Below are 18,005 nucleotides of genomic sequence, written 5' to 3'. Positions count from 1 at the left end.
AGATAACAATATGTAAAACAATAACCATTGATAATTTCCTACCATTTTGTCTGTAATTTGCTAAGTCCCCCCTATTATTATGTTATCCTTCTTTTACTCTTTAAAAGAAAAAAAAAAAAGAAAAAAGAAGGCACAGGGAGTAAGACGACACGGGAAATAAGCTATTTCCTAAATATTAGACAAAAAAACAGCAAACTTCAAAGTAAAGTGTTTGTTTTATTCCGATAAATTCTTTTTTTTTTTTTTTTTTTTTTGATACCGGGAATCAAACTCAGGACCTCGTGCTTGCCAAGCAGGCACTGTACTGCTGAGCTATATCCCCGGCCCTCTGATAAATTATTGATCTTCAAATAGCACCTCAAAGATAAGATCTTCCTTTTGGCCTGCTGACCATATAATCTCAAGTCCTACAGCCCCCACATGGTTCAACAAACCAACACATACCAACACAGGTTCTATCACATAACACATCCATCATTCCCAGTGGTAACAGACGCTGTTCTGAATGTTTACCTTGGTAATGAAATGGCCTTACTTTTACAATGAAAGATGGTCTCCAAGAGTTTCTTTAGTTATGAAATTTTGATTTGCATTAAAAACAAATTATACCAAAATCTCTTGCTTACCTCAGATGCTAAGACTAGGACTTACAAAGATTAAGGCACAAAGCTACTGAATCAGATCTGGAAATCAGGATTCCTAATTTTTCCACGATACTATCTTGAATATTTAGTAGTTCCACGCAACAAATAATTACTGGGTGCTTAATATATTACCAGGTTTTGTTCTAGAACCACATAAATCACAATTATCAAAATGGACTAAAATCTTTTTTTTTTGGTCTTTGAGAGATAGGGTCTTGCTATGCAGTTCAGGCTGGCCTTCAGCTCACTTTGTAGCCCAGGCTGGCCTCGGACTTGCAACAATCCTCCTGCCTCAGCCTCTGAAGTGCTGGAATTACAGGCATGTGCCACCACGCCCAGCTAAAATCTGTTTGTAAAGGGCTTATATTATAATAGAGAGAGAATAAAGAAATAAAATGTGGGGCCAGGAATATAGCTCAGTGGCACAGTGCCTGCCTGGCAAGTGCATGGTCCTGAGTTTGCTTCACAGTACCCCATCGCCAAAAAGAAATAAAATGTAGCCAGGTGCAGTGGCCCATATTTATAATCCCAGCTACTCCAAAGGCCAAGGCAGGAGCATCACAAATTTATTTTGTTCTGTTTTGTTCTATTTTTTGAGGGTCTCACTATGTAGCACAGGCTGCCCTTGAACTCACAGAGATCTTCCTGCCTCAGCTTCCTGAGTGCTAGAATTATAGATGTGCACCACCACACTGGGCAGGATCACAAATCTGAGGCAAGCCTAAGTAACTTATTGAGACCCTTTCCCCAATTTTTTATTTTTTTGTCTTTTTCTGAGACAAGGTCTCAGTATGCAGTTCAGACTGTGCTTTAGCTCACTTTGCAGCCCAGGCTCGTCTCGAACTCTCCAAGACCCTCCTACCTCAGCTTCCCTGAGTGCTGGGATTACAGGCATGCGCCACTACATCCAGCCCTCCCAAAATTTTTAAAAGGGTTGGGGATATAGTTCTGTGCCAAGAGTACCCCAGAGTTCAATCTCTAGCACCACAAAAGAAGAAAAAAGTAAAGAGAGGAAGGAAAAAAGAAGAGAGAGGGGAAGAAAGAGAAAGGAGGATGAAGAGGAAGAGCAGAATAAAGAGGGGCAGGGAGAGAAGGAAAAAAATGTCTGCAGAAAGAAGGGGTAGCCCAAAAAAGCTCAAACAAACAAACAAACAAACAAACAAAAGAAGCTGGGCGTGGTGGCCAGCACTCAAGTGCATAATCCCAGCACTTAACTGCATAGTGAGACCCTGTCTCAAAAAGACAAGACAGGCCGGGCATGGGGGCACACATGCCTGTAATCCCAGCACTCCCAGCACTCAGAAGACTAATGCAGAAGGATCACTGCAAGTTCAAGATCAGCTTGGGCTACAAAGTGAGCTCAAGGCCAGCCTGAACTGCACCGTGAGACCCTGTCTCAAAAAGACAGGAAAAAAAAAAAAAAAAGACAAGACAGAAAGAAAGATGGGGTAGCGGCAGCAGCAGCAGTAATAATAGTAAAATGTCCATAGTAAATTGTCAGATAGTGATAAGACCCGTGGAAAAAACTAAAGCACTGGAAGTAGTGAGCTGAAAGGCAGGTGTTGATATTTTAAATAGGCAGGCCTTGCAGGATTTGGACAAAGTGGCTTTTGAGCAAAAACCTAAAGCAGATAAGGCTGTGGGGCCACAACAGTGCAGGCAGAGGACAGTAAGTACCCCAACATGAAGCATGCTTGCTGTTTGACAAAAACAAAGGTTGTTAGTGTGGTTACAGAGAATAAATTGAATGAGGTTTTGAAAGATAAAAGAGCATCACTGGTTTGTTTAGGTTGCTGTAGTGAATATAAGATCCTCGGCTCCTACTGAGTGTCATGGGAAGCTATCAAAAAGTCCTGAGCAGAAGACTGACATGATCTTAATTATGCTGTGTTGAAAAATCTACTACTGAGGGGAAGGGGTAGGCAAGGACTGCTGGAGTAGGTTAGGGACATAAGCAGAAGTAAGAAGACTAGATGGTTTATACAAATGCCTAGATAAAAGCTAATATTCACCAGGTACAGTGGCACATGCCTGTAATTCCAGCACTCAGGAGGCTGAGGCAGGAGGATTGCTTTGTGTTTTGAGGCCAGCCTGGACTACATAATGAGCTCAAGGCCAGCCTAAACTACACAGCGAGATCCTGTCTCAAGAAAAAGCTAATACTGGCTTGGACCAGCCTAGTGAAAATAGGAAATGGGATAAGCAGGCAGATCCAAATGTTTTTCTGAATACAGCATCTCAAGATTCCTGACTACCTGGATTACAGGATGTTAAGAGATAGTAAGGAATCAAGGGGTAACTCAAACTTTCTGGCCTAAGAAATAAAGGACAGAAAGAGATAGTACTGACTTAGTTAAAAAGATCCAAGGAAAGTAGTTTTTTAATTGCTTTATTCATTTTTAAATATACTGGTTTTTTGTCTTTTTGAGGCAGGGTCTCCCTGTTCAGTTCAGGCTGGCCTTGAGCTTACTTTATAGCCCAGGCTGGTCTCAAACTCACAACAATCCTCCTGCTTCAGCCTCCCAAGTGCTGGGATTACAGGCGTGCGCCACCACACACGGCTATCCTTTATTTTTTTAACAGTAGTTTTAAATTCACAGCAAAATCGAACAGAAAGTACAGTTCCCAGATGCACCCTGCCCCCATGCATACCAGCAGTCTCCCTACTATGAACATCCAGCCCCTAGCCAAGTGTGGTGGCACACACCTGTAATTCCCATACTCAGGAGGGCCAGTCCAAGTATGAGACCAGCCTGAACCACATACCTCAAAAAAAAAAAAAAAAAAATTCCAGCACCTAACTTGTAACTGGTGGCTCTTCACTGACGCATCATTACCAATAGTTTGTTTATGTTAGAATTTGCTCTTGATATTGTACATTCTGTAAGTTTTGACAAATGTATGGCATATGTATACCTTATAGGATCATACACGGTACTTTCATTGCTCTGACTGCCCTGTACATTCTTTGTGCTTTAGCAACTTATTTTTAACTCTTTCCAACTCCTGGAAAACCACTGATCTTTTTACTGCTTCCATGTTTTTTTTTTTTTTGATACTGGAAATCAAACGCATGACCTCGTGCTTGCTAGGCAGGTGCTGTGCCACTGAGCTATAGCCCCAGCTCGCTTCCATGGTTTTAACTTTCCCAGACATCATATACTTGGACCTTGGTATCACACCTATTCAGTCTATTCAGAGGTCTGTTTGTGGACTGGGGTTTGTACCCAGAGGTGCTCTGTCACTGAGCTCCACCCCCAGCACCTTTTACTTTTTCACATAGGGTCTCATTAAATTGCTTAGGTTGGCCTCAAATTTGTGACCCCTGTCTCAGTCTCCTAAGTGGTTGGAATTACAGGCATATGCCACCATACCCAGCTTCAGACTGGCATCTCTCACTGAAGTATATGCATTTAAGATTCCTCCCTGCCTTGTTATGGTTTGATAGATTATTTCTTTTAAGCACTGAATAATATCCCATTGTCTGGATATACCACAGTTTCTTCATTTACCTACGAAAGGAATGTCTTGGTTGCTTTCAGGTTTTGGCAATTATGAACAAAGCTACTATAAACATATTTGTGCATGTTTATGTGCGTAGGTAAGTCTTCAGCTCATTTGACTAAATACCAAAGAGTAAAATCGCTGGGTCATACATAAGACTATGTTTAGTCTGGTAAGAAATTTCCAAACTGTTTTCCAAAGAGGCTGTACCACTTTGCATTCACATCAGCAGTTGTGAGAGTTGCTGCTGCTCTACAAGTTGATCAGCATTTGGTGGTGTCAGGGTTCAAGATTCTAGACATTCTAATAGCACTCTACCACAGAGCTACACACACAGACCCAAATTCTTTGTTTCTTCAACCTGCACAATGTCTTAATATGAAGACAGAATCTCAGAGCTGGGCATGGTGGTACATGCCTGTAATTTCAGCACACTGGAAGGCTCAGGCAGGAGGATTACAAGTTTGAGCCCAACCTAGGTAATTTAGCAACTTAGCAAGAACCTGACTCAAAAAACACAATACTGTAAAATAAAAATAAAGAGCTAGGGATATAACTCAGTGTGAAGGCCCTGTGTTAAATCCCTAGTAATATACACAAACACCTACATGTGTACACACACACAAAGAGGAAATATTAGAATAATAATCTAATAACAATCACTCAATTCTGTCTTTGCAGGTACCTATCCTTCCAGTAAAGATTAGTATTGTATAGCATTCTGTATAACATTAGATCTGTGATATTTAAATCTTTATTATTTTTATAATAATAAACATCTAAAGTTTACTACTATTAGCATTTTTTAACCCAAACTCACTTCTATCTAGCTCAAAAGTAGTTCCAAAGGAAAAAAACATCAAGAACTGATGAATAATTCTACGCTTGACCAAATTTTTTATAGTTTTTTTATTGTCATTCCCTCTTATTTTGCTAAAATAAAAAGCATTTGCTGCTTTTCTTTAGATTAGTTTCAAAGATCCAATTAAAACTAATTTTTTCTGATACTACATAAGTTTGGATATTAAAACACGATGCTGGGCATGGTGGCACACACCTGTAATCCCAGCACTCGGGAGGCTGAGGCAGGAGGATCGTTGTGAGTTTGAGACCACCCTGGGCTACAAAGTGAGCTCAAGGCCAGCCTGAACTGCATAGCAAGACCCTATCTCAAAAAGACAAAAAACAAACAAACAAACAAACAAAAAAACCCATGATGACATTTTAAAGTATCTATCTCAGGACAATAACCACCTTCCTTAGGCATAATGCCTGCCTCAATATCTACAACATTTTTCAAGTACATTCACTAAACCTCCTCAAAGAATTGTACCAAGGAATTTGCAGAAATGCTTTGCTGTAGTGTGTGCAAGAGTAGGCAGAGTTTTGTTTCCAAAACTGCTCCCTAAGGGCTGGGGATCTAGCTCAGCGGCACAGCACCTGCCTGGCAAGTGCAACATCATGAGTTCGATTCCCAGTACTGGAAAAAAAAAACAAAAAAAAAACCCACAACTGTTCCCTATACTGCCTGCATGTTATTAGTTAGCTGTCCCATGTATACATAGTATCTTTCAGATCTCATATCCTTTTTTTTCCTTTTGTGGTGCTAGGGAATGAACCTAGAGCCTTGCATATGTTAGGCAAGTGCTGTACACTGAACTGTATGCCCAGCCCTCTTGTTTTCCAAGACAGGTCTCACTTTTTTTTTTTTTTTTTTTGGTTTTTCTCCGGTACCGGGAACTGAACTCACGACCTTGCACTTGCCAGGCAGGCGCTTTGCGGCTGAGCTAAATCCCCAGCCCCCAAGACAGGTCTCACTAAGTTGCCTCAAACGTGTGATCCTGCCTCAGCTTCCTGCCACAGCCTGTCAGAATTGACATCTTTTCATACAATCAGAATATTTTTCAACTAACAAACTCTGATACAAAACTCCAAAGAACCTTCACACCATCTCCTGGAAAGAAAAGTTCTCTGTTTCCTACAATGTTGATCTCTCAAAATAAATACATGTGGGGGCTCTACTGTGAACATCTCTATAATGATCAACTATTAAAATATTAAAAAAACCAACTGAATTAAACCTGAATTGAATCCTCTAGAGATGCCTGTCCCCACTCTGCCTGCCACCCCTCCTTGCTCAATTTGCTTTTTCCCAAATGATACTTTAATGTCATGCCATCAATCTGTAGTGACATATTTCCATTATAGGATAAATCCTTCATAGAGCTTGCAACTGTGTAGACTGTCAACAAGGTACACAGGATACTATAATTAAATAGTGGGTTTCAATAAGTGCCCAGGAGAGAAATGCCACTATTCTTCTATCAGGGATAGATGTAATTTCCCTGAGAAGCTTGTTTTTATTATCAGACATACTCTATGCATTTTTTTAATTAAACAGCTTCCGCATTTGTATGCTCCTGAAAAGGTTAGGGTCTATTCTTTTTTTTCTTTTTTTTTTTTTTTTTTTGGTACTAGGAATGGAATTCAGGACCTTACACTTGCCAGGCGGGTGCTTGTGCCACTGAACTATATCCCCTGCCCTAGGGTCTATTCTTTAAGAAGTAATCTGGCTGGGTGTGGTAGTGGCTATCTGAAATCCCAGCAGTCTGGTAGGCTAAGGAAGGATAACAAGTTTGAGCTCAGTCTGGGCCATTAACAATTTAAGACTTGTCTCAAAATTTCAAAATAAAAATAAGAAGCTAAGGATGCGGCTCAGTTTGAAGACCCTAGGTTCAATCCCGGTACAGGACCAGGGAAGGGGTTATCACAGCTCTTTTTTATTTTAACATATTGTTACTCTTACTGCTGGCTCCATCTTGGTTTCCTATCTGTATTTTTTTGACTCATTTACTTTGAATGTAACTTACATTGCTTACACCAAATGCACCTACAAACTATCCTATATCACTTTTGGAACAAAGTGAGTTATTTAACAGTATTTTGAAACTAATCACAACACAGAATTCTGAGTGACTCCATTATTCCCATATTTCAATATGCAGGAATTTGCACCCACATGTGCATGGCTTTCCCACCTCAATAACGCCTCCTGAACATCAAGTCCTGCCTAGGGACTGGCCCACACTCCCAGTGCTGACTTGAAAGTAATAGTGGACCTTAACTTGAAGAACAACTTTGTGAAACCTTTCCAATCTCAAAGACTGAGTGTCTAGAGATACGTAAACTATTTAAGCAGCATCCTTCCCCTGGAGCCCATGCACGCTAACCAGAGTAAAATTACGGATACTTCTTACAAGTGCCCCTTCTCTATATTCCGACTGAGGACTTTGCTATGTCTCTAAGCCAAAGCCATGGTTTCTTATCTCTTTAATTAAGCAGTAGCTTACAAATTCCTATCAAGCACACAAAAATTTTAGAAGTCCCTAGAGATGGTGGTGCATTCCTGTAATCCGACCTACTGAGGAGGCTAAGGCAGGAAGATCACAAGAATCCAGGGCAATTTAGAAACACTATCTTAAAAAAAAAAAAAAAAACAGAAAAGAAAAACTTTGGGCGGCAAGTGTAGATGTAGCTTACTGGTAGAGCATTTGCCTAACATACAAATGGTTCGGTCCCAATGCACACATCCCCACAAATCTATCCTTTAAAATGTTTTTAAAAATTTTAATATGTACCTCTCTATAGGGTACATTATGTAATAAAATTCATATTATGAATGATATATGATATGAATGATAACTTGGTGATGAAAATTCACCAAGTCAGCATAATAAATATTTCCAACCATAATAAATAATACATATTTCAACTACTGATTATTTTTATGTACTAGGAATTTTTACTCTTCTTGTCATCTTTAAATTCTTCATAGGTTGTTTTGCCCAACAGTTTCTCTACTGTGCTAAAGAAAGTTGAGTGAGCCAGACATGGTATAATTTCAGCACTCAGGACCTGTAATCCTAGCATTTGGGAGCCTGAGGAAGGAGGATCACTGCAAGTTTGAGGCCAGTCTGGGCTACACAGGGAGTTCAAGGCAGCCTGGACTACATAGCAAGACTCTGACTCAAACAAACAAACAAAAAAAGAAAGTGGAGTGACTCCTCCACTCTGAGTTTTTACCACCCCTTATTAAATTTCTTTCTATACCCCCTCCTCCCAAAGATCTATCTTAAATTTTAGTTTACACAGTTTTCATATAGTCTCTACTGTTAATCCAAATTACTGAGATTGAGGATTATGGCCCTGAGATGACAGTGATCCAGAAGGTAACAGCTCCATCTTCAGGCTTCACGGAGCTTCTCAACGATGGCACTGCCTTGTCGTGGTAGTGTCGTGCTGTGCAACAGCAACATCTCTGGCTCCCATTAGACAGATACCCATGGTTCGCCCCAACTGTGACAACCAAAACTACCTCCAGACATTACAAATGCCCCTCGTTGAAAATCTCTAATTTAGATCTTTCCTTGAGGTTTAACAATATTAAAACAATGTTGGGGGCTGGGGATTTAGCTCAGAGGCAAAGTGCCTGCCTGGCAAGTGCAAGGTCGTGAGTTCGGTTTCCGGTAACGGAGAAAAACCAAAAAAATAAAAAAAATTTAAAAATAAAAATAAAACAATGTTGGGCATGGGAGGTACAGGCCTGTAATCCCAGCATTTGGGAGGCGAAAGCAGGATCGCCACAAATTCAAGCTAAGCGTGGGCTACATAGTGAGTTCAAGGCCAGCCTAGACTACATAGCAAGGCCCTGTCTCAAAAAAAAAAAAAAATTTAAAACAGAATTTGGAGCACATTTTGCAATCAATAAACATTTGTTGCCTAATTGATCTGGGTATCCAATAGTCTTCTGACATCTCTAACTCAATGTCTTAAATTCAAAGCACATTAAACTCAATATGGACTAAACAAAATTCCCGCATTCTCTAGTTACACAACCTACTAAGTAATCCTTGCCAGAAACTAAGATTATATACTAAACTCTTCTCTCGCTCCTAACCTAGATCTTATCTGTCAACAGGTGTTTTCATAGTCTTCTCTTCCCAACACCACAAGCACCCATGATCACTTCTGATCAGACCTCTGCCTATCTTCCAAGCAGCATCTCCTGCCACATGACCACTTTTTTTTTTTCACATGACCACTTTAAATTCCCTGAACTTGGGGCACACCTGTAATCCCAGCACTTGGGAGGCTGAGGCAGGAGGATCACTGGGAGTTCAAGACCAGCCTGGGCTACAAAGTGAGCTCAAGGCCAGCCTGAACTGCACAGTGAGACTGTGTCTGAAAAAGACCAAAAAAAAATCCCTGAACATGCTATGTTCTTTCAGATAACTATATGCTACTGCAAATGGCATTTGTTCTGCTTGCATGTTTTTTTTTTCTTTCCCAATTTGTCTACTTGAACTCTGATCATCTTCCCATTGTTGCTTCTCTGTGAAACCATCTCTGGCTCGAGTTTGCTGCTTTTTGCCGGGCGTGGTGGCACACACCTGTAATCACAGCACTTGGGAGGCTGAGGCAGGAGGACTACCCTGAGTTTGAGGCCGGAGGACTACCCTGAGTTTGAGGCCAGACTGAGCTACATAATGAGTTCAAGGCTTAGCCTGGACTACAAAGGGAGATCCTATTTCAAAAAACAAAACCATCAAGTTTGCTGCTTTTCTTGTATTTGTCAACACCCTTGGTAGCCTTTATCAGAGCATCTACCATACTGTGTTACAATCATTTGTTTACCTCTATCTTCTTTACTATATTGAACTGCCCAAAGACACAGGATCCCTGGAGCCAGAGTGCCTAGCTTTGAATCCACAATATATGTCTGTGGAAAGTTACTCTGTGCTTCAATTAGCTGCCTGAAAAATGGGGCAAATATCTGTATTCAACTCACTGTGTTATAATGAGTTATTTAAAATAACTTAATAGGGCTGGGGATTTAGCTCAGCGGCAAAGCACCTGCCTGGCAAGCGCAAGGTCGTGAGTTCGGTTCCCGGTACCAGAGAAAAACCAAAAATAAATAAATAAATAAATTAAATTAAATAACAATATTAGCTAGTCACAGTGGCTCACATCTATAATCTCAGCTACTGGGAAGGCTGAGGCAGAAGGACAGCAATCTGAAGTCAGCTTGGGCAACTTAGCGGGACCTTACTTTAAAATTTAAAAAAAAAAAAACAAAACAAAAAGCAGAGGAAGTAGCTCAGGGGTAGGGCATTTGCCTCAAATTTGTGAAATTCCTGGATTTCAGCACACCACACATGCACATCACACACACACAATTACGCTATATAAATATTGAGAAATAGGTAAAAGAAACAGATTGAGCAGCAGGGCATGGTGTCATACCTTGTAATCCCAGCACTTGAGAAACAGAAGCAGGAGGATCAAGAGTTTGAAACTAGCTTGGACACACAGTGAAACCTTGTCTCAAAACAAAACAATCAGATTAAGTAGAAGCAAAGTAGAGAAGTACAAGGTATGTCAAAAAAAATGCAGTCTAATGTGTATTATTAAGGAAGTAAGGGAGGCTGAGGCAGGAGGACAATTGAGAGTTCGAGACCAGCCTGGGCTACAAAGTGAGCTCAAGGCCAGCCTGAACTGCATCAGGCGAGACCCTATCTCAAAAAGACAAAAGAAAAAAAAAAAAAAAAACACTAAAAAGACAATCCCAGCATTCAGGAGGCTGAGGCAGGAGGATCACCATGAGTTTGACGCCAGCATGGGATACATAAGCAAGTTTCAAGACCAGCCTGCACAACATAGCGAGACACAGCGTCAAAACAAAAACAAAAACAAAAACAGGGGCTGGGGATTTAGCTCAGCGGCATAGTGCCTGCCTGGCAAGCACAAGGTCATGACTTCGATTCCCGCTACCAGAAAAAAAACAAACAAAAACTAAAACAAAAACAAAGTAAAAAGAACACTGATGTAGTAGCAGATGTACGTAGAAAAGCATACTATGAACCATCCTAAAAAGGGTATCAATTACATCAGAAAGAGCTCTGTTCAGGAAGTCTTTCCAAATGAATTCTGGCTGTCACTGATTAGCTGGATATCGTCAGGTAGATAAGCTCAGTTTGCCCTTTAGTAAAATGAGAAGGGTACCAAATTAGATGAACTCTAAGTCTCCTCAGCTGTGAAATTCAAGGGATGGGACCTGGGCAGTCACGAGAAACCTGCACTATCCCATATAATATCCACAGTCACATATGGCTACTGACTACTTGAAATATAGCTAGTCCAAATTAGGATATGCTGTAAATGTAAATGTAAAATATATGCCATATTTCACAGACTTGACACTGAAAAGGGTAAAATACTATATTAATAATTTTACATAGGACTGCAGGAGTAGCTCAGTGGTAAACCACTTGCTTACTATGAACAAGATACCAGATGCAATCTCCAAGACCACACACACACAAAATTAAATACAGTAATAATTTTGTTAACTTCATACTGAAACTGAGTTAAGTAAAATGTCAGTAAAATTAATTTCTCCTGTCTTATATACTTCTGTGTGTGTGTGTGTGTGTGTGTGTGTGTGTATGTTTGTCTTTTTGAGACAGAGTCTCGCTATGTACTTCAGGCTGGCCTTGAGCTCACTTTGTAGCCCAGGGTGGTCTCGAACTCACAACGATCCTCCTGCCTCAGCCTCCCGAGTGCTGGGATTACAGGCGCGCACCACCACCCCCTGCTCTGTCTTATATACTTCTTTTAAAAAATGTGACCACTAGAAAATGTAAAGCTGACACATATGAGCATTGTATTCATACCAGGCAGCACTGCTGAATATTTTCAGAAGACACAAGCGAATGTGATTCTGAGACCAAAGAGACAAAATGCTCAATATTACCAGAAAAGTCCCTGTACAAAGCCACAGCAGGACCCCAACTGTTGCACTGTGTTTCTCCTCTCTGTACCTGAATAAAGAGTCAGTGCAGGAGTTGGTGATGTAGCTCACTGGTAGAGCTTAGCAAGGAAGAGGCCCTGTGTTTCATCACCTGCACCAAAAATAAATACATAAATGCAAAACCAAACAACTGAAACAGAATAGGACAAAGTTTACTGTATACAAGAGGCTACAAAATCAAATAGCAGTTGAAGTAGGTAGAAAAGGCTAATTATTGTATCTCAGAAAAAAGAAAGGGAGGATTCTCCTTTACGGAGGCATTTGAGACAAAAGCACAACTCTACACAGTAAATAGTCTCACACAAAAAACTCAAGAAAACTAAATTTTAAAAATTAAAAAACAAGCCATGCGTGGTGGTGCACGCCTGTAATCCCAGCACTCAGGAAACTAAGGAAGGAGGGTCAGCACAAGTTTGAGACCAGTTTGGGCTACAAAGTGAGTTCAAGGTCAGCCTAAACTGCATAGCAAAACTGTGTCTCAAAAAGACAACATATACATACATACATACATCATACATACATACATACAAAAAATAAAGGGGAAAAAAACAGGCATGATGGTGCACACTTGTACTCCCAGCATTCTGGGAGGCTTGAGGCAGGGTGCTAGCAATTTTATGAGAAGTTGAACTGTTTTCCACTCTCATATATTTCATTCTTATTCCCTCAAAACAGGTAGATTCGATCTAGTGATTTAACTATTTCCAATTCAGCTGTGGAGAAATTGTGATTAGATCTAGAAATATGCCTTTATTGTCTGATCCAATACTCTAACTTACAATCTATTTAAAATACAGGCAAGGGGCTAGGGATATAGCTCAGTGGCATAAGCGCCTGCCTGGCAAGCGCAAGGTCCTGAATTCAATCTCCGGTACCGCAAAAAATAAATAAATAAATAAAATAAAATACAGGCAAATTTCCATCTTCTTCTGTAGCAGAACAAATCTTTTCCATTATGTTCAATTAGTGGCCTCAATTAACTCTTCTTCCTCTGAAGGGATATTTTATTTTGGCTTTAAAGCCTTAGAAAAGGTACTCCTGGAATACTTTCTTGGCCTGTATTTTTAGTTTGGACTTTATGCCAAGAAAACAGAAACAAAATTAAATTTCTTTAAATACACTACAGGCAAGCAGCACAAGCAAATTAATCTGATAAAAAAAAATTTTCCAGGGCAGAACAGAAACCTTTACTTAGAAAAATCCAAAATTCTTTTCTCAGTAGTTACCCAAAAGATTAGGAGGAAAAAGTTTATTAAGATACATATACAAGATAAGTTCAAATGTGTTTCAACAGGAAAAAGTTTAACAACTATATTCCCTGCTGGGCATGGTAGCACATACCTGTAATCCCAGCACTTGGAAAGCAGAGATAGGATCACTGCAAGTTCAAGACCAGCTTGGGCTATACAGTGAGATCAAGACCAGCCTGAACTACATAGTGAGATCCTGTCTCAAACAAACAAACTAAAGAAAAACCCCAAAATTGTATTTCCTTAAGGTAGGAAGGAAATGTAATGTTTATTAAACAAGAGTTTTGGAGAAAATCCCACTGATTATTGTTCAAATCAGTTAAGTGTCCAATGTCAAGTTAATTTTCATAGTAAATTTTATTTACATAGTAAAGTTAATTTTCAAGACATTTTGATAGCAACAAACATTTTACTGTATATTAATTATAAACACAAAGCATAGGACAGCTTTACACACAATAAAAAAAGAAAAAAACTCATCAATTCACAGATGCGCAATACTCTACTTTGTCTAAGGGATTAACAATGCTACCAAGAGAGGTCTAGTTTGTTGTCCACAAATTAACCACTTAACAGTTTACCCCAACCATCACTCTGGCAGCACATTTGCTTACCTACTGACTATCTGGAGCACTGCTTGGGCAGGTGTCATTTCAAGATTCTTGGTTGCAAGAGATACACTTGTACCTCTATTGGTTTGTTTTACATCAACTATTTCTTGGATACTTTTTTGTTTAGAATGTTGTATTCACCTTCAATGTTTGCTTCTAATAATCTAATCTAAGAAATCTGGTTATTTTCTTTTACTAATTTGTACTTATTTGTGAAAAGTAACCTATAATTTTGTGCTACAATCTATAAAAACTCATTGCAAATGCATGAGATATCATTTTTATATTTCACTAAAACTCAGTGATATTCTTTTACAACACAAAACGGATACGTGTGGGACACTGAGATTGAATAGGAAGGAAGTGCCAAAAGATCTGCAAAAGAAAAAACTGAAAAAGGGGCTGGGGATTTAGCTCAGCGGCAAAGCGCCTGCCTGGCAAGCGCAAGGTCATGAGTTTGGTTCCCGGTACCGGAGAAAAACCAAAAACCAAAAACCAAAAAAAAAAAAGAAAAAACTGAAAAAGGGAGAAATGTTAGCATATCAGAGAGGAAATACCTGTTATGTAATGAAAAAAAAAAGACGTCTCATTTTTTTCCCGTCTCCTTATTATCAACTAGTTCATAATATAGAAATGACATAACTCGAAAAAATAAATGAAACTAAAAAAATTCCAATAGTGGTCAATGACTATAATTCTATGGATGTGTTGACAGATTTAATCAGCATCTAACAAGCTATCTGTAATCAAAAAGCAAGGAAATGCCAGGAGTGGTGGTGCACATTTATAATCCAAGCACTTGGGAGGCTGAGGCAGGAGGACAGCTGTGAGTTCAAAGCCACCCTCGGGTGCATAACAAATAGAAGGCCAACCTGGACTATATTAGCAAGACCTTGTCTCAAAAAAAAAAAAAAAAAAAGTGAGGAAAAGTATTAGTATAAAATATCTGTGCATGTTCTGGACTAAACAATATGGAGCTTGTTTGTTTTTCAAAGCAAGGGGGTTCAAAAAGTCATTTACAATTTAGATTACATCTAATAACCTAAATAATTTAAATATTTGGGATAGCAAAACACCAACCAGGACATCCATCATTGAAGTCTTCACCATTACATTTAGTTGGTAGCCATTTTATTGAAATTATATCACCAATAGGAAAAAAGGAAAGGCCAACATGACAGTGTAAAGTACATTGTTCAAAGAAAGAAAATAATGCAAAAAAATTCGGAAAGAAACTAGATGCTACTGTCCAGATTATAATGTTTAATTATGTATTGAATGTTTTTAAATATACCCTACACAGCCAGGCATGGTGATGCAAACATGCAATCCCAGCACTTGGAGGCTGAGGCAGGAGGATCACCAGTTAGAGGGCAGCCTGGGCTACAAAGTGAGTTTGAGGCCAGCCTGGACTACAGGGTGACACACACCCTGTCTCAATACTCCCCCAGTAACCAAAAAATTCTATTTTTGGTCAAACTGTATTTAAATAATTGGACTGGTAAATCGTTAATTCTCAATGTTAATTATATTGTTTTCTTAAACCAAGTAGCACAAAGATGCCATAAAACTGAACTGAGAGCTGGGGATATAGCTCAGTGGCACAAGCTCCTGCCTGCAAGCACAAGGTCCTGAGTTCGATCCCCAGTACCGCAAAAAAAAAAAAAAAAAAAAAAAAAAACACAAAAAAAACCTGAAGTGAAAGACTCAGATGAACATGAATGCTGAATTACTCCTAATGAAAGCTTTGCCCTTATTTTTTGTCCTTATTTTAAAGTATCCTATTAAAAATGGGAAAATAAATAAACAAAAATGGAAAAATCCACAAGAGTGACTCTCTTATAACATATACAATTTATATACATATAATATGTAAGTACAACTCAGTTACATTCACAGCAACACGTATGACCTTATATATTGCGAACTTAATGACTGCTGTTAAATATCAACTTCTTGCACCGAAGAGAAAAAAAAACACATACCGTTAACATTTCCTTAAGAAAAATAATTTACTGAAGAAAGGTAGTTTTTTTCTTGAGGGATAAACTGTTATAAACTCACAGCTAAAAGTATAAAAAGTTTACCCACTTATTGCATAGTAAACCAATGTTAACTGACTAAAACAGACACCAGCACTAGTGATTAACACTCCTGAGGGCTGGGGATTTAGCTCAGCGGCACAGCGCCTGCCTGGCAAGCGTGAGGTCGTGAGATCAATTCCCGGTACTAAAGGAAAAACAAACAAACACTCCCGAAAACTTACGCATTAGTTTTAGCAAAATCACTGCAACAGTTTTCAAAAACAACATATACCAAAAGCTTACATCCTTTTATTCTATCATTTGTTCCTTTACTCATACATTTACTCTTATCTGGACAATAGTAAGTCATCACCTTGAGAACATCAAGCAATCTTCAGTTAAGGAATTACGGGGAAAGAACTTAGAGGACAGAAGTACTTGTACTTGGGGCTAGGCTGTAGCTCAGTGGTAGAGCACTTTCCTGGCATCCATAAAGTCCTGGGTTCAATTCCCAGCAGCACCAACAAAAAAATCAAAACAAATGACGTAGATGATTTTTGAAAAAAGTATTTGTGCTTAACGACAACCGTCTATTCATTTAAATTAGCTCAACAACGTTCTCTGAAATGGGGTTCAGATCTGAATTAGCGTTAAGAAAGCACTTCTAAAAAGCAACTGAGAAGAGCGTTAAGGAAAGAGGGACAACTTGACATTGCCTCGCATCACTGCCAAACCGCTCAGCTCCACCGCCGGGACCAGAACACACTGGGACCGCGTCCCAAGAGCGGCGGCACATCCTGTCAGACGCCGGCCGCTCCGCGCAACTGTCACCTCCGGCAGGGATGACCCCAGCCCGAGAGCACTGCCCGCTGGGGCTCCGCTCCGACCCCCGGGGATCCGCGCATGAGGTAGAGAAGGGAAAAAATATTTCAAGCAAAGCCGCTAAGGCTCCGAGTCCTGCGACAGCTCGAAGCCCAGGAGGAGCGACCTCAGGACTGAGGCCGCGACATCTCTCGGGATCCCCGCTACCCGAGCCGGGACAGCAGTAGAGGGACTGCAGCTCGCCCTGCTCTCTGGGGACGCCAAGTCACACCGGGCCGCCTCGCATCGCCAAGACCCTTCCACCGCGACCAGACAGGACACCCGACAGGGGTTCCGCGGAGAGGAAGGGCGGGCCGGCGGGCGCCCCACAGCCGGAAGGGGCGAGCCCCGCAAGCAGGGTTCCCTCCGGCCGGGCTCACCTTTAGGTCGTTCTCCGGCAGGTATTTGCACAGCCGCGCTATTTCCACATACTTGTCCAGATCTAGCGGCGCCATTTTAGGAATAACAAGCCGCGGTTGCGGTAGCGGCAGGAGCAGCGGACGGCTGTAGTAGCGGAGGCAGCGGCAGAGGCCGAAGCCGGAACTCTCCCTACGTCACGTCCGGCCCTTTGGTGGCGTCTACGCAGTGACGTCAAACCCCGCCGCCGCTTGGGCACGCCCTTCGTCCTCTCTGGAAGAACCCAGTCTGCAGGCCCGAAGAGACTCTCCTCTTTCAAATCTTCTGGGACCCGTAGTTGTCTGCCGCGGGGAGTTCTGGGACTTGTAGTTTTCGGGTGTTCCCAACTACTCTTTTTTTTTTTTTTTTTTCTTTCCCTTTTCTTGCACCCGAGTCACTTTAGAGGAGAAGCAAGGCTTTTCCGAGGTAACTCGGAGAAGTGGTTGTTTCTAGGGCCTGCTCTTTACACCCGGGTTTCTCATTCCGACCGTTAAGCAATATCCCATCAAAACATCTTTACAGTTAAAAATTGGGTAAGTCTAGCTGGCTATAGCAACCTTTTCGTACCTTTCCAAAGCCTTATGAACCCTTACCTAGACCCTTGATAGGCTCCCAGGACTCCAGCCTGAAAAGAAGGGAAACAAATGTTAAATTTGTTTTTTATGCTACCTGCTACCGGGTTTTTGTTTTTGTTTTTTTTTTTTTTTTTTTTCTTTTGCTGTGTTCAGTTCTCCTAACGACTGACAGCAATGCAAAGCTTGAGATGTTAACTTGGCCTATATCTCACAAAACACAAAGTGTGGAGCCAAGATTAGAAAATAGGATACTGGCTGGGGATGTAACTC

General features: G+C 40.5%; 2 protein-coding genes across 3 annotated transcripts in view; one reads left to right on the top strand and one right to left on the bottom strand.

Moving 5' to 3' along the window:
- Positions 1-17,336, bottom strand: part of Ppp6c (protein phosphatase 6, catalytic subunit) — a 36,709-nt gene extending 19,373 nt beyond the window's left edge. The window contains exon 1 of one of the 2 annotated variants that reach the window (XM_005382468.2): positions 17,145-17,336. In XM_005382468.2, coding sequence (XP_005382525.1) covers positions 17,145-17,219 — 75 coding nt within the window. In that variant the 5' untranslated portion in view covers positions 17,220-17,336. The remainder of the gene's footprint in view (positions 1-17,144) is intronic. The other variant, XM_005382467.2, reaches the window with a different exon arrangement.
- A 188-nt stretch (positions 17,337-17,524) lies between these two features.
- Positions 17,525-18,005, top strand: part of Rabepk (Rab9 effector protein with kelch motifs) — a 34,856-nt gene continuing 34,375 nt past the window's right edge. The window contains exon 1 of the mRNA XM_013513179.1: positions 17,525-17,693. The gene's annotated coding sequence lies outside the window, so the exon portion shown is untranslated. The remainder of the gene's footprint in view (positions 17,694-18,005) is intronic.

The sequence above is a fragment of the Chinchilla lanigera genome, unplaced genomic scaffold (genome assembly GCF_000276665.1).
Source record: "Chinchilla lanigera isolate Chin_1 unplaced genomic scaffold, ChiLan1.0 scaffold00018, whole genome shotgun sequence".
NCBI lineage: Eukaryota > Metazoa > Chordata > Mammalia > Rodentia > Chinchillidae > Chinchilla > Chinchilla lanigera.
The sequence above is the reverse complement of the archived record's forward strand: the minus strand, read 5'-3'. Positions and strand labels throughout refer to the sequence as shown.